This window comes from Drosophila virilis, chromosome X (assembly GCF_030788295.1).
Source record: "Drosophila virilis strain 15010-1051.87 chromosome X, Dvir_AGI_RSII-ME, whole genome shotgun sequence".
Taxonomy (NCBI): domain Eukaryota; kingdom Metazoa; phylum Arthropoda; class Insecta; order Diptera; family Drosophilidae; genus Drosophila; species Drosophila virilis.
The window spans coordinates 17,479,497-17,501,243 of NC_091543.1; the positions used below are offsets into that span (position 1 = coordinate 17,479,497).

The 21,747-nt window shown below is 41.1% G+C and overlaps 1 protein-coding gene across 4 annotated transcripts in view; it reads right to left on the reverse strand.

Moving 5' to 3' along the window:
• The window catches only part of LOC6635438 (E3 ubiquitin-protein ligase KCMF1), a 126,203-nt gene that overhangs the window by 46,847 nt on the left and 57,609 nt on the right, over positions 1 to 21,747 (reverse strand). Inside the window, exons 1-2 of one of the 4 annotated variants that reach the window (XM_070206950.1) lie at positions 19,587 to 19,613; positions 13,111 to 13,188 (exon numbers count right to left, since the gene is read on the reverse strand). In XM_070206950.1, the coding sequence (XP_070063051.1) occupies positions 13,111 to 13,188; positions 19,587 to 19,598 (90 nt within the window). In that variant the 5' untranslated portion in view covers positions 19,599 to 19,613. Of the gene's footprint in view, positions 1 to 13,110; positions 13,189 to 18,147; positions 19,628 to 19,813; positions 20,016 to 21,747 lie in introns of those variants that run through there. The other 3 variants (XM_015169131.3, XR_004305033.2, XM_032439733.1) reach the window with 3 other exon arrangements.

The window sequence follows — 21,747 nt, forward strand, 5'->3', positions numbered from 1 at the left end:
TTTGAGTCCGGGCGTGTGACACACACACCCGCTCGCACACACGCACGCACACACACACACACAAGCAGAGCACTCACTAATAGTGGCATACAAACTCGCACGTTTTGTGCCACGTTTCTGGCTTCGTGTTTGGGTTGTCTGCTTGGTGTGCGGGCGGCGAGGGGCTTGCGTTTGCTTTTGGGCTTCGCTTTGTTTTTGGCGTTTTTACAACACGGCCAGCATAACAATGTCGCCCAACAACAAAAACAAGCAGAAGAATCGCAAGAGCAACAACAGGCAACGAAAAATTGCAAGTGGACACATGAATTATGTGCAGCACTCGAGTTAAACAACCGCCGGGCGCGTTAGCCAGCTCCCAACTCCCAGCTCCTGGCACTCAGCTCTCGGTTTTTAGCTTTTAGCTTCCAGTTCAGTTCGCATCGCCCACGGCGGCGGCGGCAGCGACTGGCAAACAAAGAACGACGACGCGTCGTCGACGGCTTTCTACTAAATGCACGAGTACTTGGGAGTTCTTTTTCGCTCTTGTTGTTGTAACGACGCTTTTTTATACACTCACATGCCCGTTTTTGTTGGCTGCCCATTGGGGACGCGTTAGTGGTCCGTGGCCGGGTGCCCGGCGCGAACGCCGGATGCGGGCTGACGACTGAGGACAGCGAGAGCCCTGCGCGCGCTGGTGTGTGTGTGTATGTGTGTGTGTGTGTTTGTGCACTGTGGATAAGTGTGGGAGGCCAGCGTTGACTTTGCTTGGCTTTGGCTTGTTTTGGAGGTCACACAACATGCGAGTGCCACACACACACACACAGTGAGAAGCTACTGCCATTTGGGAGTTGGCTTTGCGGGTATTAAATTATACATCATTTTGCAACAAATGATGGTCGTTACGTTCGCAACCGACATACACCCACCCAGCACCCAGAGAGGCAGCCAGAACATTCAATGTCCAACGTCCACAGGCACATTCGCATGGCTCATGTCTCATGTGGCAAACGCATAGAACTAGCAATTGTTTATACTCTGCCAAAGGCGACCTCATTGTTTTGTCGTTAACTTTGCGGCTTGCATGTCTGTAAAGAATTTTAAAAGTATTTACTCAAGCGATTTTATTCTTGCTCTGTTCACTTGCTCAGTTTGTTTTTCACATCTTTTGCATTTCCACAGAATCCTGCTGCGGTCCACATAGCATGTATATATGTATGTATGTTGTTACGTCGCAGCAAGCTGCGCAATCGCGCTGTACTGTGCGTCTAGGCTGCCAGATCGTTTATTTTATGCGCTCTTTTTGGAACCTTGTTCGGTTGTTCTTTACAGCACTTTGCAACACTTGTGTTTGTTCCTATGAACAAAAAGGAGTTCAAGGTGCTGCTTTGTCTAATCTCCTTCGCAAATAATATTCAAAGCTAAGTTATCTTGCTTAAAACCTTTGTGTGGAAGTTAGATGAAACTTAACTTAAGCTTATCTTATCTGAAATATGATTTATTAAAGACAAGAGCCACAGATGATTATAGATAAGGTACAATTAAATATATATATTTTTGCTTGGCAAGGGCATTTCAGCAATCGACTGCCGCCTAACTTAGATCTCTATATCCTTTCCGGCTGCGCTTCATGCGGTTCTCTGAATCAGAGTCCTCGCCAGACAGTTAATAAAAATCAGTGGCTATCGCTTTATTATTTTTAGAGCACATGCTCTAAATGATTTAAGTTTCACTGCAGCCGAGGCAGGCATATAATCGATCTTAATTACGCGCGTGCATGTGTGAGTGCGTGTGCGTTTGTGTGTGTGTGTGTGCCGCACTTCCTGCCACCGATTAAAGCGGCGCGTTGTTGCCCCCTGCCACACCTCGTTGCGCATTTCTTGGCGCTGCTTACGCACTGATTGCTTTCGATTGCAATCGCTTAAACGACACTCACTCACACACGTACACTCACACTCGTTTACACACACACACACACACACACACGCACACACACGTGCTGTTTTAATTATGAGCCAAACTGGCAAAATAGCAAGAAAATTAATAACAATTTGTTACGATTACGAGCAACGGCAACGCCGCTGATTAATTTATGCGACTGCAACTTTTGCCATCGACATCGACATCGCCCTCGGCAACATCGTTTCCGTTTCGTTTCGTTCCGTTTCGTTCCGCCGCCATCTTGTTCCCTCCGCTTGTCATTGCTTGATTTATGGGCGCTTAATCGCCGTCACCTCGTTGCATTGTCATCAGACGCCCGCTGGCGGTCTCTGCGACACCTACACACACACACACACACACACACACACACACACACACACACGTACACATACACATGCACGCACACTCACATGCGAGCGCGCTGCGTAAGTGCTGTTTTTACAAATTTAATTAAAATGGCTGCCAAGGATGACGCCGTCGTCGACGCCATTCAAGATTGACATAACTAATTTGCCATATTGTGAATCGCTTATAGTCGGATTTACATTTGGATTGGATATGATTACGCCCTGGCTAGAAGGTTAATGTGCGCTCTATTAAAACTTGGGTTCTTTGACTAATGAGTGCACAGTGAATGCACTCATTATGCCCATGCGAATATTAGTACTCATTTATAAGAGCATTCGAACATGTACAATTGGGCGTAATATGAGCTTAATAAACTTATGAGTCCAACAAGTATATTTGTTACGTGTGAGTACTCATAAGTAGCCCCGAAAAAAAGTTTAGCTTGGAAATGAATTATTTGATATAAGCTCTCCGTAAGTATTGAGTATATTGATTAATCATTTAGGCACTTTCTTCAATTACGCCTGTCACACAAGCTCGGTTCGTAATTCCCTATAATGCCGAACCAGTCCGAGCTGAACCGAACCGGTTCACTCATGTCCTTGTTGTTCTTTTGCGGCAGCTTATGCCAATTTGCATCGTTGAATGTTTCATTACGCTCCACAGCAACGGGCAGCCGCCCAGTTCAGTTAAGGACGCTAGGCTGACAATGTTGCAATATACAATGAAACGTTCGTTTACTTGTTGTTCTCGTTGTTGTTGTTCTCGTTGTTCTCGTTGTTGTTGTCGGCTGGCTGCCGTGTGGCCCCAAAATAGCCGCATGCAATTGATTACAGCAACGATGCGGCCGCGTGGACGACCGCAAGTGGCCGTTGTCCATGGAATGAAATCGAAATAATGTGCCAGGTGTTTGGCTGCTTTAATGCCGATCGAACAGCATCAGCAGCAGCAGCAGCAGCAGCCCAGCCGTATTCAGATTCAGCGCTGCCTCCGAAGCCCTTTTAATAGCCCGCCGTCAGCCCAAAAAGCGGCGACCAGAAAATGGCAATTGTATCCTTGTCAGCCAGCGGACGACGATTAAGCCTAAAATGCAGCTGCCCTCGCCGGAATCCAGAATACTGCAGCCAACGGACAACAGCCAGCAGATACGCAGCAGCAATGCACACATCCTTCCAACCAGGCTGGGCTGCCGTGCGGACTATATATAAGACGCATTGTCTGCTGTCTCAAGTTGCGTCTATCGCCGGGCCAATGTAATTGGCTCGGGGAATAGGAGCAGGAATTGGTAATCGTGTCGCGCGGCTTTTAATCGAATTTCAAATCGAACGCAGCCAAACCAATTAGAAGGAAATGTTTGTGTGTGTGTGTGTGTGTGTGTGAAAATAAAGGCAGACATTGTACTATGTGGATCGTCTTATCGCAGCCAGCGCAGTGCAGAGCAACAAAAATGAATGGAAGCACCAAATACACTTTTAAGCAACGAATATGGGATACACTACAAAAAGATGCAGATGCGGCAGAGACAGTTCATATGCCAGCTCTCTTTTCTGTTCTTATTTCATCTTTTACACACACCAATATGTACCTAGTCTAGATAGTTCTGTATAGAATAGTTTTCGGAAAATAATGTGTCAAATATAAAGTTGAATTAAAACAAAAAGCTGGACTCGAAAAATAAGAGAATTCTCTTCGTTAATTGCTGTTGCATTCAGCATATTTTTTGATCATTTGTCTACGGCATGATCAACAGTTTTGCAGTACATTTTTGCTGCCAATTTGGCATTAGCCCAGCCAGCTGCAGGGTATTCAAATTAATGCCGCTCAAATGTTGAGCCAGCAAAAAGCAGGCGATAAAAAATGTGAGCTTTAAATGGCAGCAGCTGAAGGTGTAAAGCGGCAGCAGATACGCCGAGCGGGCGTTGTGGGAGGGGCTATGCAGACTTGTATACGTATTAAACGGACCGACAAGGGCAGCTCCAAAAAGCACAACAACGACAACAAGTTGGAGGCAGCAGCTAGCGACAGCTCGAGCCAATTGCCGAAAAACTGTAGGCAAATGTCGTGCTGCGCGGGTGTACGGAAGCAGGAGGGGGGGAGGTACGCAGCGGGCAGGTCGTGCAACGGCATTGCCATGGCGAATATGTGTCATGAGCCATTTAAGCTCATTACGGGCATCAATTTGGAAGGCAAAAATTATGCGCCAACCTTAAGTGGTTGCCACTTGCAGCGCGAATTGAAGCTGGAGTGTAGCTAAGTGTGTGTGTGTGTGTGCGAATGTGTGTGTGTGTGTGTGTGTGTGTGTGTGGGAGTGGAAGTTGCGCTGGAGGCAAGCAGCAAATCTGCTTGTGCGCGCAAAAAAGTGGCAAATTGTTAATTTTAAGCTACTTGCGAGCCAGCAAATTGCTGTGCGGCAAAAGTTGTTGCTGCTAAGCGCTTTTTTATTTGGCTTAAATGCAATTAACACACTTCATTTTTTTCACTGCCTCCCTCCCGGCCTGCTGCAGCTGGCAGGTGTCAATGGTCAGCTCCGCTCGAGTATAATGTAAAAGCGATTTTAATTTATGACACGCCTTCATTTGCCCTGCAGCTGAGCAGCTCGTACTCTGGCTCTGGCAGCAGCTCGGCTCACAATTGAATTCAATTTTGAAGTCGGCCGTAGATGCGCCCAGCAGCATACTAGTACTTTGTTGCAGATACACGAGACACGCAAACAGCAAACAGCAAACAGCACACACACACGCACACACACACACACACACACACACACACACACACACACACCTCACAGATACAGGCGAGCAGTTATATGGCCCATGGATGGCTATATATTGTGGTCATGTAAGAAAAGGCAACAGCAACAGCAACAGCGGCAGCGGCAGCTGAAGAAGAAATCCATAAAGCGCAGCAGCCATAACAAAAACGCGAAATGAATTTCACTTGAAATGTGAAAACATAAAAATTGTTTATGACTTCCGCTACGTTAACTGTGTGCGTGTGTGTGTGTGTGTGTGCGTGTGTGTGTGTTTATTTGTGTGTATATGTGTGTGTAGCACAACAGCATCAAGCTGAGCCCAGCTGAGCACAGACTGCTTTCAATGCCCTCAGATTTTCAAGCTTGTTGGCCCACTTTTCTTAAGACAACCAAATCCCAAATCTTGATCGTAGCCTATGCAATTTTCTTAATTAATTTTATATCTCAAATATTCAAATAAGCTTTACTTGAAGGGAAAGTTAAGCTAGCCATAGAAAATGTGGACTTCAGCTAGAATTATAATCCATATATTGTTTTATTTCTTGTATATTTAATGTGCTATGTGTATATAATAAGAGCTTACTTAAAATGTCTTCAGACTCCCTTTGTGTCTATTTGGCCAGACGTTGAGGCAAAATTTGAAAACAATTTGACTTGTAAAGCTTCTATATTCATAGTTCATTTTATAACATAGAGAAACTTGTAGATGTGCACAAAATATCTTCATATTATTTGAAGTTTCTGTTGAGCAAATCTGTCTAAATATTAATCCTATTTAATTTCTATTTATTCTACTAAGTATGATTTAGCGTTTAATTTAATGTTTTTTAGTGCATTCAAAATGTTTTATTTTTGTCAATAATATGTGCTTGTGCTTTGTGCATAAAGGTTTCACTCTTTCGCTGTTTTCTTTCAGACTCATATTTCTGTTTAGATTCTGCGAATTCAAAAATGATTTTCCTCACTTAAAGTTTCTCTACGACTCACGGATCACGTCTCCCTACCTACTCCCCTTTTTTTTTATCTATGCTGCTGTTTGTGCGCCTTTCCTTCTGCTTAGCCATGCTTTTCCACTTGTATAGAAATTTGTTTCGCTCCCTAAATCCACTCGTATTCAAGTTATTGTTTGTTATTTATTTGATGATATGCTTGTAGTTCGTTTACACGCATGTTGACATAAGCTGGCTGCTGTGAAAGGGCTCTGGCGACTTAAGCGCAGACGGGCAAAGGACTCGTCACCGCCTGTTTGTCACAGACGGCACTTTAAAATCCTCAGCAAGCAAATGAAAGTGCTTCCCAATGGTGTCGTCTGTCTGCACACTGCCAGTCAACGGGCTGCTGCTCCTGCTGCTGCTGGCTGCTTAGTGGAGCGCAGTGCTGAATGTGGCAGAAAAACCACATACACACCCACAGCAAACCAAGTGTAGTGAGGAGGGGCTAAAAGCTGAGAGGGACAAAGCGCAACACGTTTCGCTGAAGCTCATTAAGTTTTCCTTTCTCTCACTCCCTCCCTATCTCTCTCTCTCTTTCTCTCTCTCTCTCTTTCTCCCACACACATCACTATCTCTGTCTGTGTCCTGCGCCAAGTGCGGACATTTAAAACATAATGCAAACTAAATGAAAATGCGCCAGCAGCAAGTTGCAAGAACGAGCGCAGCGCTACGGCAGAGCATAAAAAACCAAATAAACGCTGCACAAAAGAATTTTTAAATATTTTCAGCAACCAACGAGCCAAGCCCTGACCACGAGAACCGGACGACACAAGCAGCTCCAGTTCCAACTTCAATTCCAACTCCAGCTCCGTCTCTAATTCCATTGTCAAGGGGCAGCTAACTAAGTAAGCACGCGGCGTTCTTTAGCTTGTGGCACCCACTTACACACACACACACACACACACGCACACAGTCACACACACAGAGAGTTCTTCATTTTGCTTGTACAAAAAGAGCTGTTTTATTTGTATGCAAAGCTAATTAATGAAATGTAACCAGTAGATACGATCGAAGCCCAGCAAATAGATGAATAGATGAATAATTGTACGCTAATGAATTTTTGTATAAAACCAGCTTTTAAATTCAAATAGCAGTCAACCTAATTTTGGCGATGCTACCAGATTGTTGTGCCAAAAACACATTTCAAACTCGCACGCAATCAGTTCAAGCCAAAATATTTGGATACATATGTATGAAGGTGGGCCGAATTCCTGCGTGCTAGCGGGGCAGTCTGACTGACAGTTTTTATAATTATCTTCTGTTTTATGCGTGTATTTATACGTTTTGCAGTTACTTAATATTCTAGTATAAAATAATTACGCAAGAGCAGTCCGCATGCGAAAACTATGAGTGCGCTTTTCGCTGACTCTTAAGCTGCAAACAGCCAAACGGTTAGATAAATAGTCAAGAGCGTGCTGTTCAAAGGGAAAATATTGGCAAACATAAATAATATTCATCGTGGGTGGTGGGTGGTGGGTGGTGTGTGGTGGGCGCAACACCCGCCGCCCACAATCCTCTAACCACGGTCAGCGACCAACTAACGCCCACCGAACAGCAGAGTCTGTGTTTTATCCAAATGCCATATCCATTTATACATTTATTTATATATCCCAAATTCAATATATACTGCTACTGCTGCTGCTGCTGCTGCTGCTGCTGCTGCTGGTACAAATATAAAATATGAGGCCGCCATTTTGGGCCATCCGCCATTTTGTTTAGCTTTGTCGCCCACCACTGCCATTGATTGACTGGACTTTTGTTCAAATGCCATTAACTAAATTGATTTGTTTCAAAATAAAATCCCACTACCAGCCAAATGGCGCTGCATTAAAAGTTAAGGCAAACCCTTTAAATATATACTGCAGGCGAATACCTTTTTTTTTTCAACCATTTATAAAACTATTTCAACTGTGCATTTTTTATTAGTTTCCGAACTACAGGAGCGTAGGAAATTTGTTGGCAAAAGGGCTTAGATGAAAAAAGTTGAAAAACTTAAATACATAATGCATAAAAAATAATACTAACAGAGCAAAGAGTGACCCACAATTAGTGTCCGAATGTAATTTATTTAGTGGTCCATTCATTTTATAATTTAGTGTTGTTTTATGCAGAGTTCTACTTGGTGGGCAAATAGGGTTTTTTATTTCACAACCTATCAAATGTTGTTCTATTTTTGAATTGAAATTCGTATTCAAATTTGCAATTTGCTATTCGATGACCATAAGCAATAATCTGGCTTTAGCGCACAGAGCTAGCTGAATATTTGTTTCCAATATTTAACTAGCGAACCAGATTCAAAAAATTCACTTATTCCAGTTACAAATAATGAACCGCTAAACTTTTTAGATCTCTTAAAAGAAAATCTCTCAAGATAAGCTCGAGTTGAATTATTTTAGCAAACGCTTTTTGCATACACAAAGGTATTTCTGCGGGTCCCATTCAATTTAAATTTATTACTTTGAGTATCGGGTTTTTTGCTCATGAGCAAAAAAGAAATATATATATAATAAAATGGATGACAACAGCCAGCTCCATTTCTATGCATGCTCGAAATTTGTGTGTGTGTGCGTGCGTGTGAGTGTGTGTGGAGATGACCCACATGGGGAGCGCATTCCCATATCGAATATCATTGAATACATCCGCTTATGTGTAAGCATTTCCTTGCCAGCAAATTGCAATTTTTACAGCTTGAGATGAAGCCATGGACAACCAAAGGTAGTATTATTAGTATTTGCTTTTATCAAAGTCCAGCACCATGTGGGGCATCCGAGAACCGGGCAGCGAAATAAGTACAACATTTTGAGGCTGTCATGACCAATGGTCTGTGCAAGCACCTGAAGAAGAATGCATCTAATATGCAGTGTATAAATATCCAAAGAATTGAGGGGTTTGCTGCAGAGAAACTGTGAGCACAATTGGATAACTCTGAATATACATAAGCACAGTTTTCAAATACAGCTGACAGCTACTACACCTTCGATTTAGAACTTTGTTCTATCTGTGATTCAAGGCATATGTGCAACAAATTTAACAAATTTAATAGGCATAGCTTTATATGTTAGAGACTCAGAGCCATTAAGAATCGGGAATGTTTCTTACTTGAGCTATATATATATTTTAATGAAATCGTTCTAAAGCGTAGCCACTCGGGATTCCATTACATACGACTTTGTGTCACATTCATAAACGACTTCTTTAAGCTATTATATATAGTCGCTTAAGTGGGCAACATATATAATTAAAATACCCTCTGCATGGGTATAAATTTATAGCGCGACAAGCTAAGGCTCTGCGATCAGCCCTCTCTATTATTCCGCACAGCCAGCTGCCGCAGCTCACGCAGTTCATAACACATGCGGGTTACTAAATTTCGCAGTGGATTTCCGACATATGCGGTGGGATCAGCCTTACAAAACGCAAAACAACGGCAACAACAACTTAAGCCCCATGCAATAAAACTTAATATGTTTTGCATTTAAATTTATGAAAAAGCAGCTAAAGGAACAATGGCTGCTTAAGCCGGCAACATGCGCATAATTGTCGCCACCATTGACAGACACGCTTTACAGCTGGCCCCTCCCCTTGGCATTTGCCCTCTGACTCGCCCATACTCAGCTCTTTTAATGTGAGCGCTGGTCAGCAGCAGACGTGGCGCCTTGCACAGTGGGCAAAAGTCAAAGATTTTTGATGCGTAGCATTTAGTTCAAACCGGAAATTGTTTACTATAAAACGATTACGAGAATTGGACCGATACTTTTCGAAAAACTGCTTCAGTTCAATATGAAAATCTCTCGAGGTAGACCCAACTACAAAGCATATACAGCTTGTGCCCCCCGTTGCATTTATCGTATGTAGCGCATGTTTTCTTATGAAAATATGAACGGCTTGCAATATTCTCAGTAGAACGGGCGCAATTTAAAGTTTTTAATATAATATGGTTTTAAAAAAGGCTGTGGATTAGAGCCAAACACATTGACTCTAGCTCCAGGAATCGAATGTAAAGGCAGGGAACTGTTTCGATCTGTGTGGTGAATAAAAGTGAGTATGCCTGCATAGCTCTGGCCCATTGTGCAGCGCCAACGAATGCGGCTAACAGGGCGTATACGTAATAATAATTACGCATAACGTCGCGTTGCTCTGTTGTTGCCATTGCCGCTGCCGCTGCCCAAGCAGCAATATTTATGAGGGTGCTTTAAAATGCTGCTGTTTTGTATGCACTCGTCCAAAGAATAAATGGATACATTGAGAATTTCAGCAGCGGGACTCAACGTGAGGTGCAGACCCGACGATCTGCACGTAGACTAAAAAGTACACGTAAGCTGAGATTACAAGCAGGAAAAATAGGAATACCCAGGCTGGCGTAAAGCCATGTAACGACTCGGCTTCTAATTACATCGGTAATCACTCGTTGAAATTGTGCTATACATCTTGTGGACTCCATGCCAAGCAATTAATATTAATATTAATGACGAGTAAGCAAACAGTTTTTTGTTTGGAACTAAGTTCCGAAAAGGAAGTAAACTGATTTGCAAAACGTACGATCAAGCGTTATTAACTGGAACTCATACGAGTAACGAGTTGGCTTCTCGTTACTTTTATAAAACACTCGTTATTATGCTTTTACAAAGTAACCGGCCATAAAATGCCTAATAGGTATTAGGCTTATCATAAAAATAGAAGAACTGTTAATGCTTTCACAAGCAACACTCACTCACACACACACACAAACACATACGCATTTGTTGAGGTGGTTTATTACTGGCAGAGCGAACGAGGGGTGATGGGCGTTGGTGGGCAGGGCGGGTCGCCACTTGGCTAAGTACAGCAACACGAAGCAATGGCAATAAAAATATGGCCTCAACAGGATTAATACATTATTTCCGCTTTTGCATTGCAGTTAAAGGAAGCTGAAGTAGGAGCCGCAACCGGAGCCAGAGCAGGTGAGGCCACAAAAAGGCGCTCAGGACAACGCAAGTCTGTGTACACATATGAGTGCGCGTGTGTGAGTTTGGGCCAGACTTGTGACTGCGACAACTCCAAATCCTCAGCTCAGGCATTTGTTGTCATTTGTTGTTTCTGTACCCATTCATGTTGTTGTTGTTGTTGTTGTTTTGCGCTTTTATGATTATTGTAGTGGCACACTTGGCATCGTCCTCTCGTTTGCAGTCCTTACCGCTCCTGTTGTTGTTGTTGTTGTTGCTGTTGTTGTTGTTGTTGTTGTTGTTGTTGTACAAAGCACTTATGCTTATGTTTTCGGCTCTTATGGCTCTTGCCCGTTGTTACCACAGCCTTTGAAGTGCACTTTGCTGTTTCATTTCACTATATTTGTTAAGCATATTTTTATTTACTCGTATACATCTACATGTTAAAACACACACACACACACTCACACAAGCACACATTACTGTTGACTCTGTGTCTATTTTATACCCTAATAATTTCGGTATATTCACATGCAACAAATAGAAAACATCAAAATCAACTCAATAATGCATTCACACGAAATATAATATTAATTATTGTTGTAGAACGGCATTCGAGTCATTTTAAGACTTATTCTGTACCTATGAGACACAGGCAAATATTTTCAATGCAAGGATAAATATATAATATTAAATATAAATGTATATTATTTTCAGCAATTTAATCAATTAATTTTTGTTTTTCAATACGCATAAGGCACTTAAATTGTGTGAAGCCCATGTGTTAGTAAGTGTATTCAAAATTCAGCTGAATATCAAAAATTTCTCATACACTTTTTTTTATTTGTCTAGATGCTCAGAAAATATGTATGTTGGCTTACCACGGTCTACACATGTAACTGGATGGTCCTAACAAGCCACTACACACACTCGCACACTCACAGCCACACACATACATTCATACACACCCAGGCAGGCATGTGCTCACGTTGAAAAGCTGGACAAGTGCATATCAATTTGTAGCTGCCATTTGTGACGCGTTTCTCAAGAGCCTTTCCGCTGAACAAGAAACTAAGTCCACTCATTAAGCTTTAGGGTAATGGGTATGATACTCATTTTAACGCACTTATATATAAATATATGCATACAATCATTTATGCAAAGTCTGTATACACATATATATATATATATGTATATATAAGTATATATAATTATATGGCAACTTCCGCAGCTGGCATACTCCCAAATAGATTTAAATACGCTAATTGTTTACTTATTTTTAACAAAAACTCGTAAGGCAGAGGATAATAAATGAAATTTCAACATGCTTTTCTTTCTCTATCTCACCATGTCGCAGTAACAGTCTCTCTCTCTCTCTCTTTCTCTGTGCCTTTCTCTGAGGCCTACTCCCTCTCTCTGTCTAGCTCTTTTGTTGTCGCTGTCTCTGTTTTGTTTTCTGGCCATTCATTCGCTTGGCCCCCATAATATAACAATAAACTGTAACAATAGCAATTAAAAATCGCTGAAAGCGGATGTCCTGATAAAGTTGCCAGACCCTGGCAACGGCCACCCAGCCCTACCAGGGCTTTGCCACTTGGCAGCTAGTCACCCGGCTGGGCACGCTTCATTTCAGTGCTCGTCCTTGGCTACGGCCTGCTATTGTTGTAATTATGCATTATGCTTTCGCCTTTGCGGCCATTTTGCCTCAAATCCTTTGCCTCCCTTACGTTTGTGGATTGCATTGCCGAAATGGAATACCATTTGCCGGTGGGTGGCAGACAGAAAAATGGATAGCAAAATGCTTTATTCCTTGCGTGACACTCGTCTCGTCTGGTTATCTACCCACTAGACTGGCGAGACGGCGGGATGTCTCATTTTGGCCAGATTGCTTGCCAAATGTTGCATTGTCACCTTTGGGGACATCACACGGACGGACATTGATTAACGACAAACGACGCAGCGCTTGAACTTCTTTCAGGGCATATGATGTCAGCAGCTCTCATTGCTCACAAATGATAAGAGCTTACGGTTTTTGGTGAAAGTTGATTTCAAGTTTAAGAACCATAAGCTATAAGCTTATAGATTGCAGGGCGATAACCCGTACCCAGTTCTCTATGTGTATTTCTAATTATATTATATATATATTATTATATATAAGTATTAAAAAATGTGTACTTACCCAAAAAAAAGTCAGAGACATTCGCACGATCATTTTATGGTCATCATGAGGAAGACAGCCTTTCATATAAACACATATCTAAAAGAAAAAACAGGGAAACTTATTATTACCTTCAAGTCTTCAATGCATATATATACACATATGCACATGTCTACATGCATCAGTACAAACATACTTGTGCACAGGCAAACACATGCATACATACACACATGTACACGTGCGTACAAACATACATGCATACATAAATATGAAAGCAGACATATAGGTTTAATTGATTGCGAACACAACTGTTACCACTTCAAACTTCTTAAAAAGGAGAAAAATCTTTAAGGCTTACTTAAAAATATGAGAATCGAGGAGGAGAGCTATCCGCTTCATTTAAATTGCATCGTAGTCAAAAGTGCATACATACCTAGATGCATGTGCACATATATACATACATGTAGACACACATACATACATACATACATATATACATACATTCACACATACAGACATTCGTGCATACATACATCATACATGCAAGCATACATGTACTAATGCATACAGACATATATTCAAATATGCACTCATACATACACACATACATGCAATCCTAAATGCACGCATGCATATATATATATATAAGCCTATGAATACAAATAAACATGAGCGCGTGCATACATACATACATGCACATATACATACATATATATATATATATATAAATACATATTGCCCACGTGCAGACTTACACACATGCATACAAACATACAGGCATACACACCTTTAACGCAGCATATACTGAAAGTTGAATTAACTGACTACACGACTCTAATTGCTTAACACCTTTATTCAAGGCATGGAAGCATGTGGTACTTACTTCTACTTTTGAGAATCAAGGAGGAGAGCTATATTTAAAAATGTGTTATACTAAAAATGCAGCGCATCTTAAAATACCCCTGTTGTGCTTTTAGTATACATTCATATATACATGAATACATGCATTTATATGTGCATACATACATACATAAAAGCAACACACTTTTACAAATATACAGTTTAGACACATAAACGCATTTACAGATTTTATGTGATTGCAGCGAAATATAAATTATATCAAACTGCATAGAAAAGTTTTTTTAATTTAGACCCAAGATAATAAAATTAAAGTAATTAAATCAATTTTTTTCAAACAAAAGGAAGACGTATTTAAAATAAGAGTATTTCGGGAAATGGATTCTGTGAATGCCATCATATCAACCTGCTCTTTATTAGCCTAGGAAGGCAACTCAGCTGAGAAGAGTTTTTCATGATATATAACATATATTCTGCATATTTTTAGGTATTTTCGATTTGCATATTATGGTCGTAGATATGCGAGTTAATAGTTGAGCACTCGAGATAATGTAGTCCATTATTTGTGTATCCCATGCTAAAATCGGATGTCACCTGTCAGCTGTCCGAGTAAGTACATATGTCACATCTTGGGGCGATTCTTAAACAATTTGAATGAATTTCTGATGTCAAATTTTACATTTTGGATGCCAGGCCCAAGCTCGTGTTCAGGCAGTTCCGTTCAATGGCATACAAATTGATTAGGCTCTCGCCGGTTCTACACATGAGCAAACGGTCTATAAATCAAAACAGCAGCTTCACTGAGGAGCAGATGCCTATGCAATGCCACATATGCAAATTGGCAAGCTGTTTGTGCCACGCACACACACACACACACACACGCATACACACAAGCACACACACAGGCACATACACACAATAGTAATGCAGTCAATAAAATCGGGGCAATCATGTTGCATGTCCAGCTGTCCGAATGGCCGATTGTGTGTACATCCATGCGAGCGAGTGTGTGTGTGTGTGTGTGTGTGTGCGTGTGTGTCTGATGGCATTTGTTTATAATAATGCGCAGCAGTGTGTTAAACAATTACATTAGACTGAGTGCAGGCCACATACGACTTGGCATGGCAAATGCCAATTTAATTGACAGTTATGAAGATTGTCAAACATACAATTATAACACTCGCTGACTATCTACCCACATTGATCTGGTCGTGTGTGTGTATATGTGTGGGTGTGCGGTTGACCACAATATGGCTGCAGGCAGAGCACACCGACACACACCCACACACGCACACAGTGGGACACAATCACGTCCACACACATATTATTAACATGTTAATCCAAATGTAATGAGCACAAGGATAACTCATTCCGATGCCTTGTTTATGGTCAGAGACAGATATAAGATGTCATTGAATATATGTAACTACACCGCAGTTCACATCAATGGGAATACTGTGACGACGATTATAAATGAATCCCAAGTACCCGCATTTCGCAGTATTTCAGTTGCCTTTGGCTTGCTGCACTATTTGCACTATTTTAACAATTAGTTAAAGCATAGTGTTCCTTTTGAATGAGTCTAATCAAAGTATTTGAATCTTATATTGTCTATAAGCAATATTTCTATATGAATCATTGCAATGTTATTCAATGCTATTATGTTTTATCTTTATTTTATTCTATTAGACAACTGATTCATTTGTTATTCTTAGCGGATATTTGAAGAAATAATTAAATTCTCAGTTCGTAAGCTCTTCGCTTGAAATATTTTGGTTTAAAATCTATGAGAAAAAGTAATTGTTTCATTTGTTATTCATTTCTATGCGTTTACAATTCATTTGATTCTTATATTCATTGGCAGGTCGTAATTAACATTTATGTAAACACATCAATTACTTTGTATTTTAGCCATTCAGCCAAGAGCCATTCAGCAGCAATTGAATGCAAAACGCATAAGCACTTTCGCAATTGTGCTCAATTCAATCTGTTCGCTCATTCTTTATGCACTCACACAATTCATTTTGTTTTATTGGACACCGGATTTAAAATCAGCCGTTGTGGCCTTTAATCACTACACAAGCAACCAGCATTGTGCTCTTATTATTGTTGTTGTTCTTGCTGTTGCTGTTGGTGCTTATGAATTGGCCTTATTGTATGGTCGATGTGGCACTGCATCAAATAGGAGAGGACAGAGGACAGAGGACATTGTGCTACAGATTTTCGAGTTTATCGAATTTCCTATGATATTCGGCTGGCATCAAGCTGTCTGCCTGTTCTTATCAAATTGAATTAATGCGGCATATATCGCAAAATCAAAACACACACACACACACACACACACGCACACACCTTCATCTATACCTACAGCCATGCCAGCAAGCTTGGCTTATCATTCGATTTGTCTCGCCTGCTGCCCTCTGCTCACTCACATTGACATTGTGCTTGTATTCTGGCTTCACAACGTTTGCTCTCGTCCTGCTGTTATTTAAGGCATACCGATATACCACATCAATACACGCATATATATGCCTCGCACCCCTCTGCTGCCACCATGTCACCGTCCCTTCCCCCCATCATCATAGTAAAAGCTGCCTCTTTTCATTGCTGTTATTCACACATCAAATTAGTTCCATTTGCGGCTCGTCTGGTTGCTTTTAATGTGCGTCCCGTTTTGGTATATGCCTTGGTGTTGGTGTTGGTATTTGGATGGGTGTGTGTGTGTGTGTGTGTCCGCTTGTTAGTCATATTGCCGGACAAACACAGAGAATACGCCAAAGCAATGCAAACATAATGAAGTTGTCAACATACAACTCAACTCGAAATAATTTTCATTTGATTTGATTTTGATTGCGTTTTATATTAACACTGCCCATAAGCACAAACACACACACACACACACACACACACACAGACACGCACACGTACTTTTTCAGCATTTACTCAGCTCTGTTTCGAATTTGGTTTAGCATTTGTCAGCTGATTGACATCTCAATGCTAAATTTTATCGAGAACTGGCTGTGAAAAGCTCTTGACCTGCTAACGCTGGAGACAGACCGCAAACAACAACTATAACAGTCACATTAGCAACAAGAATAACAACAACAGGAATCTAGGTTCCCATCATTTGCATATTGTAAACGTTTCCGTGCGGCGAGACTTATGATGATTCAAAAATAAAAAAAAATTAATAAAACGAGAGCAACAATCATTCAACGACTTTGGATTGCTCTATATTTATGCTAAGTATTTTACATAAACCACAAAATATTTGATATTTCATTTCGTTCCTTTCAAATGCGTCCCTAATCGCAACAGCATTCATATCAGAGAAAAAGTATTTTTATACAAATATTTTTGTTTGTTTTTTTCATAATAATTGTAGCCCTCATCGAATTTGTGTATGAAGTCGATTGAAGGGTATTAAAATTGTGATGGAAATACGAAAGGGAATTGCAAATTTGAAGTTTTGACGAAATGCGGGTGCCGACAAAATGCTAAATGTGCAATCGGCTACGCCCGTGACGTCTGTCACATACCACACACAAGCAACACACACACACACACACACACACACACACACACACGAAGGCGGCCCGCATGTGTCAATATATTGTGTGCTATTTACTCAAATTGTATGCAACAGCAGCAACAAGGACACTGAAATCTGGGATCTAAGCCAATGAACTAAATTAGAATTTGAGCGCCATGTGGCAAATGGGTGGGTGGCTTCTCGGCGAGCGGACAGTGCAGAAATGTCAGTCAACTGGAAGAAATATAAAATAAATCGAAACCAGATTGCAAAAATCAAAGTCAACAACAATCAACACCCAAACCGAGGCGAATGCCAGCAACATCAAATAGCTAAGTAGGAACCTCCCTACGAGGAGATACTCTATACAACATCTCAGACGAGCTGGCGCCAAATGAGACTTTAAATGCTAATGGTCTCTACGTTCATACACAATTTTGTGTGTCAAGCTCTATAATTTCGGGGATCTAAAGAGTTTTTTTTTTTTTATATATAGCAAGGCGCGAAAACTGCTTGGAATCGATCTGCTTTGAGCTCAAAAATACACATTTTTATTTGCCAAATCTCTTAAAGAAGGCAATGGATCAAACCCTGAACTGACTCAGACCCAGTCTATATATATATATATGTAAGTATATATATATATATATATATATATATAAACCAACCTTGGTCCATATGCTCAAGCACAGAGGCAAGTCAAATACATCATGCTCTGCCTTTGGAAACAGTCTATCACAAGAACAACAACAACATTCTAGCAGGAAGCTGAACTAAAACAGCAAAGGAAGGTAGGTACTGCTTCAAATAGTGTATATATGTATATAAACTTACATACATATATATACTAAGTATATACAACTCATACTTATAATGCAAGCATGCATCTTAGATAGGATACGAGCATTGTTGACCATCATCAACATCATCAGGGCCGGCGGGCAGAGTTAAGCAGCTAGATAGATTGATAGAGGAATAGTTATGGATTGATAGAAGGATGGTTTGATGGCCAGGCAGACGACAGCTGGGACAGAGCACAGAGCGCAGAGCGCAGAGACAAGATAATGAGATTGTGTGATAAACACGTATCTTGCGTCTCCATTGACTGCTTGGTTGGCGATGTGTTATCGCTTTGTGCCTAAGCCGTGAGGTGGCAAGTTAACCCCCACCCCCATATGACGCAACCTCACACAGGCCAGCATCTTGGCCTGCTGATATTTGGGCCTTTTGATTAACATTACTCAACTCAGCTCATTCACATGCACAGTTGACAGTTGACAGTTGGCATATTACTTGCCACAAGTTGAAAGCCAACTAAATGAATAACACAACGTGGCACTGCTGCAGCGACAACAAACAAACAAACAAACCAACAAACAAACAAACAAACAAACAAACAAATAAATAAACATACAAGCAATCAACGAAAACATCTGGCAATGCTGCGTTGCTGACGTTGGCACACTTAAAGTTCATAAAAAAAAAAAGAGTCAAATTAATTCAAATTGCATTGCAAACGAAACGCACAGCACGATAGAGTGAGATAGCAAAATAAACTGACCGTGAGTGAGGGAGGGAAGGCGACAGTTGTGCATGTGTAGGTGGCGTTTGGTGCAGTGTTTTGCAGTGTTGTGAAGTGTGCTTAATGCGGTGCTCTGCGCAAGCGATTTCGCCAATGCCTCTTCTTCTTCTTATCCTTCATCCACTTATTCTTCTGCCTCTGCTTCTTCTCATTCGTCTTCTTCTTGCTGTGGCTGCTGTTGTTGTTGTTGCTGTTGTTGTTGTTGTTGTCGCTTAACTTATTTCATTAGCTCCTAAATGTATGCACTTTGACATTTTTAATTTAACTTTCTCTTTCATGGCAGCCCGCTCCGCGCCTGTATGTATGTGTGCGTGTGTATGTGAGACCTGGTGTGCGTGTCTTTGTGCTGAAGGTGTGCATATTTTGTTGTCTAGGTGCTAAACAAGGCCACAGCGACTTGTCACCACATAGCGCTTGGTTACATTAACTTGGTTTACAGTCCTTACGAAGACCCACTTTAAGAAGTGCTCATCCAAGAGCTAGTTACCAAATGTTGCAGGTCCTCAAAGACCCGACAGCACTTACAAAGCAGGGCATGTCAAAGAAGTTGCTGTTGTTGTTGTTGCCTGAAACCAAACAGAAATTAAGCGAAATATATTTTGATAATTTTCTATTATTTATGTTTTAGATTAGACAGCTATTGGGAAAATGCATTATTCAAATTGCTTATGAAATATGATAAAATGGAATTTAATATTATGTTACATATATAACAGATCCTTATGTACGTATGTTATTAAAGAGAAACTCACGTGAAGTTCACTGCGTCAAAGAAAAAGCTTTGCTAACAATCATGGTTGAGTCCTTTGCTGATTTTCCTGCTAAATGGGAAATCGGAACATCTGTCCAGCTATATATCCGCATTGTTAACTAAAATTCCTTTGTAGCTGGTATTTTAACGCACTTGGCTTACATGAACACAAAGCAGACAGGAGAGAAACAAAAAAGAAGAGACTGAAAAAAATAAAACAAAATGAAAATTGTATTATTAAATGACTAGCTGGAAGGACATGCGGGTTTCATCAGGCTGGCATTATCATTTGCTGGCAGTACTTTTATTTACCTTTCAACATAATCTTTCCAGCTTGCCATCGCCCCACTTGCCACTCCGCTGTTTCCGCTGCCCGATCATTTATAGTATATGAGTCAAGTGTACGTGCAGGCGACATTTTTATACCCTGAACCCGCCGAAAATGGGTTAGAACGGGTATATTGTGCAGGTGCAAGCGTATGGAACGGAAAGGTAGCTTGTTCTTATCGAATCGATATCCTTTCGATTCACGTTGGCTGCGCGCAGATCATAAAAAACAATTTATACAATATACCGATAGATATATTGACATTCACAACACGTAGATCTTAAGAGCTAAATACACAAAGTGTGGTCCTTAGAAATTTCAAAAAGATCTGATTTTAATAATATATATATGCTGGGTCTAAGAAAAAAGACTTTCTGTATATATCTTAAGAATAAACTTTGGGTTCAGAGTAACTTCTAGTCGCTTACTTCCGACTTACTTGTTGAGATTGTCGTTGTTATTTTTTGCTGTTGTTGTCGTTGCTGTTGCTGCTGCTGATGATGAGTTTGCGGCGTTGCGTGCCTGTCGCCTAGCGCACAGAAGCATGCCATATAATTTCTTCATTTTTATAGTGCACCTCTGGCTGAGCACTCGGTGCACACGTGTCGATGAAGTTTTCTGCTGACAATGCGCCCGCTGTTTTTGTCTCAAGCAACAAGAAGCAAGCATCGAGCACCGAGCACCGAGCAGCTAGCAGCATGCGGCATGCGGCATGTGGCATGTGGCAGGTAGCACGCCGTTTGCCACTTGAGCAGTTCGGCTCAAGTGTTGCCACATCTTGGCTTAGCTCTTGCCTGACAGGTTGGCAGCCGCATCGAGACGCGCAAATTTCGCAACAGTTAGACGCAGACGGCGCTTGATTTCATTTTGCTTGCCGCTGCACTTCAATTTGCATATCCATGAGTTGAGTATGAGATTCATTTTGTTACCCAGCTATTTATTTTGATGCCGTGCATCGTCAATTTCTACGCAATTTCTTTGCCCCCAGCACACACACACGCACTCACATATCCGTTTATACCATTGCCAATTGCTGTTAAACTTCTGCATTTGATTGACGCCCATGATGCAGGCCAGAAGGAGAATGACGACAACGACAACGCCTGCGAGAACGCTGCTTATTCTGCTGATTTTGGTTTTTCCGCCTGACATTGATTTGACATCTATGTGTGTGCCCTGGGTGTGTGTGAGTGTGCATGTGTCAGTTTTCGCTCCATGAAAATGTCATTTAAATAGCTCGCTGGCAGGGCCTTTCATTCACAACAACAATTTGTGCAACTATATATTAACATATATAAATAAAGAAAACTTGGAAATCGACTAGCCGACACCCTTACCTCGCTCATAGCTTAACAGCATTACATTCACTTCTCAAATACCCAAAAAAATCTATTTTGAAACCATTTGCAAGATATTTGTTAGACGCAGTGCTGCCATATGTGCACTATATTGAAATATGGCAGCCCGCGCACTTGTCAACATGTTAAACTAGCTGCTAAATTTAAATATATCGATATACATTTACAGCCCGTAGCCTTGAAGTGCCTATTAAATCTAAAATTCTGCTTAATATGTGGCAGAATTACCGAAGTCTTTATTTTTTATAT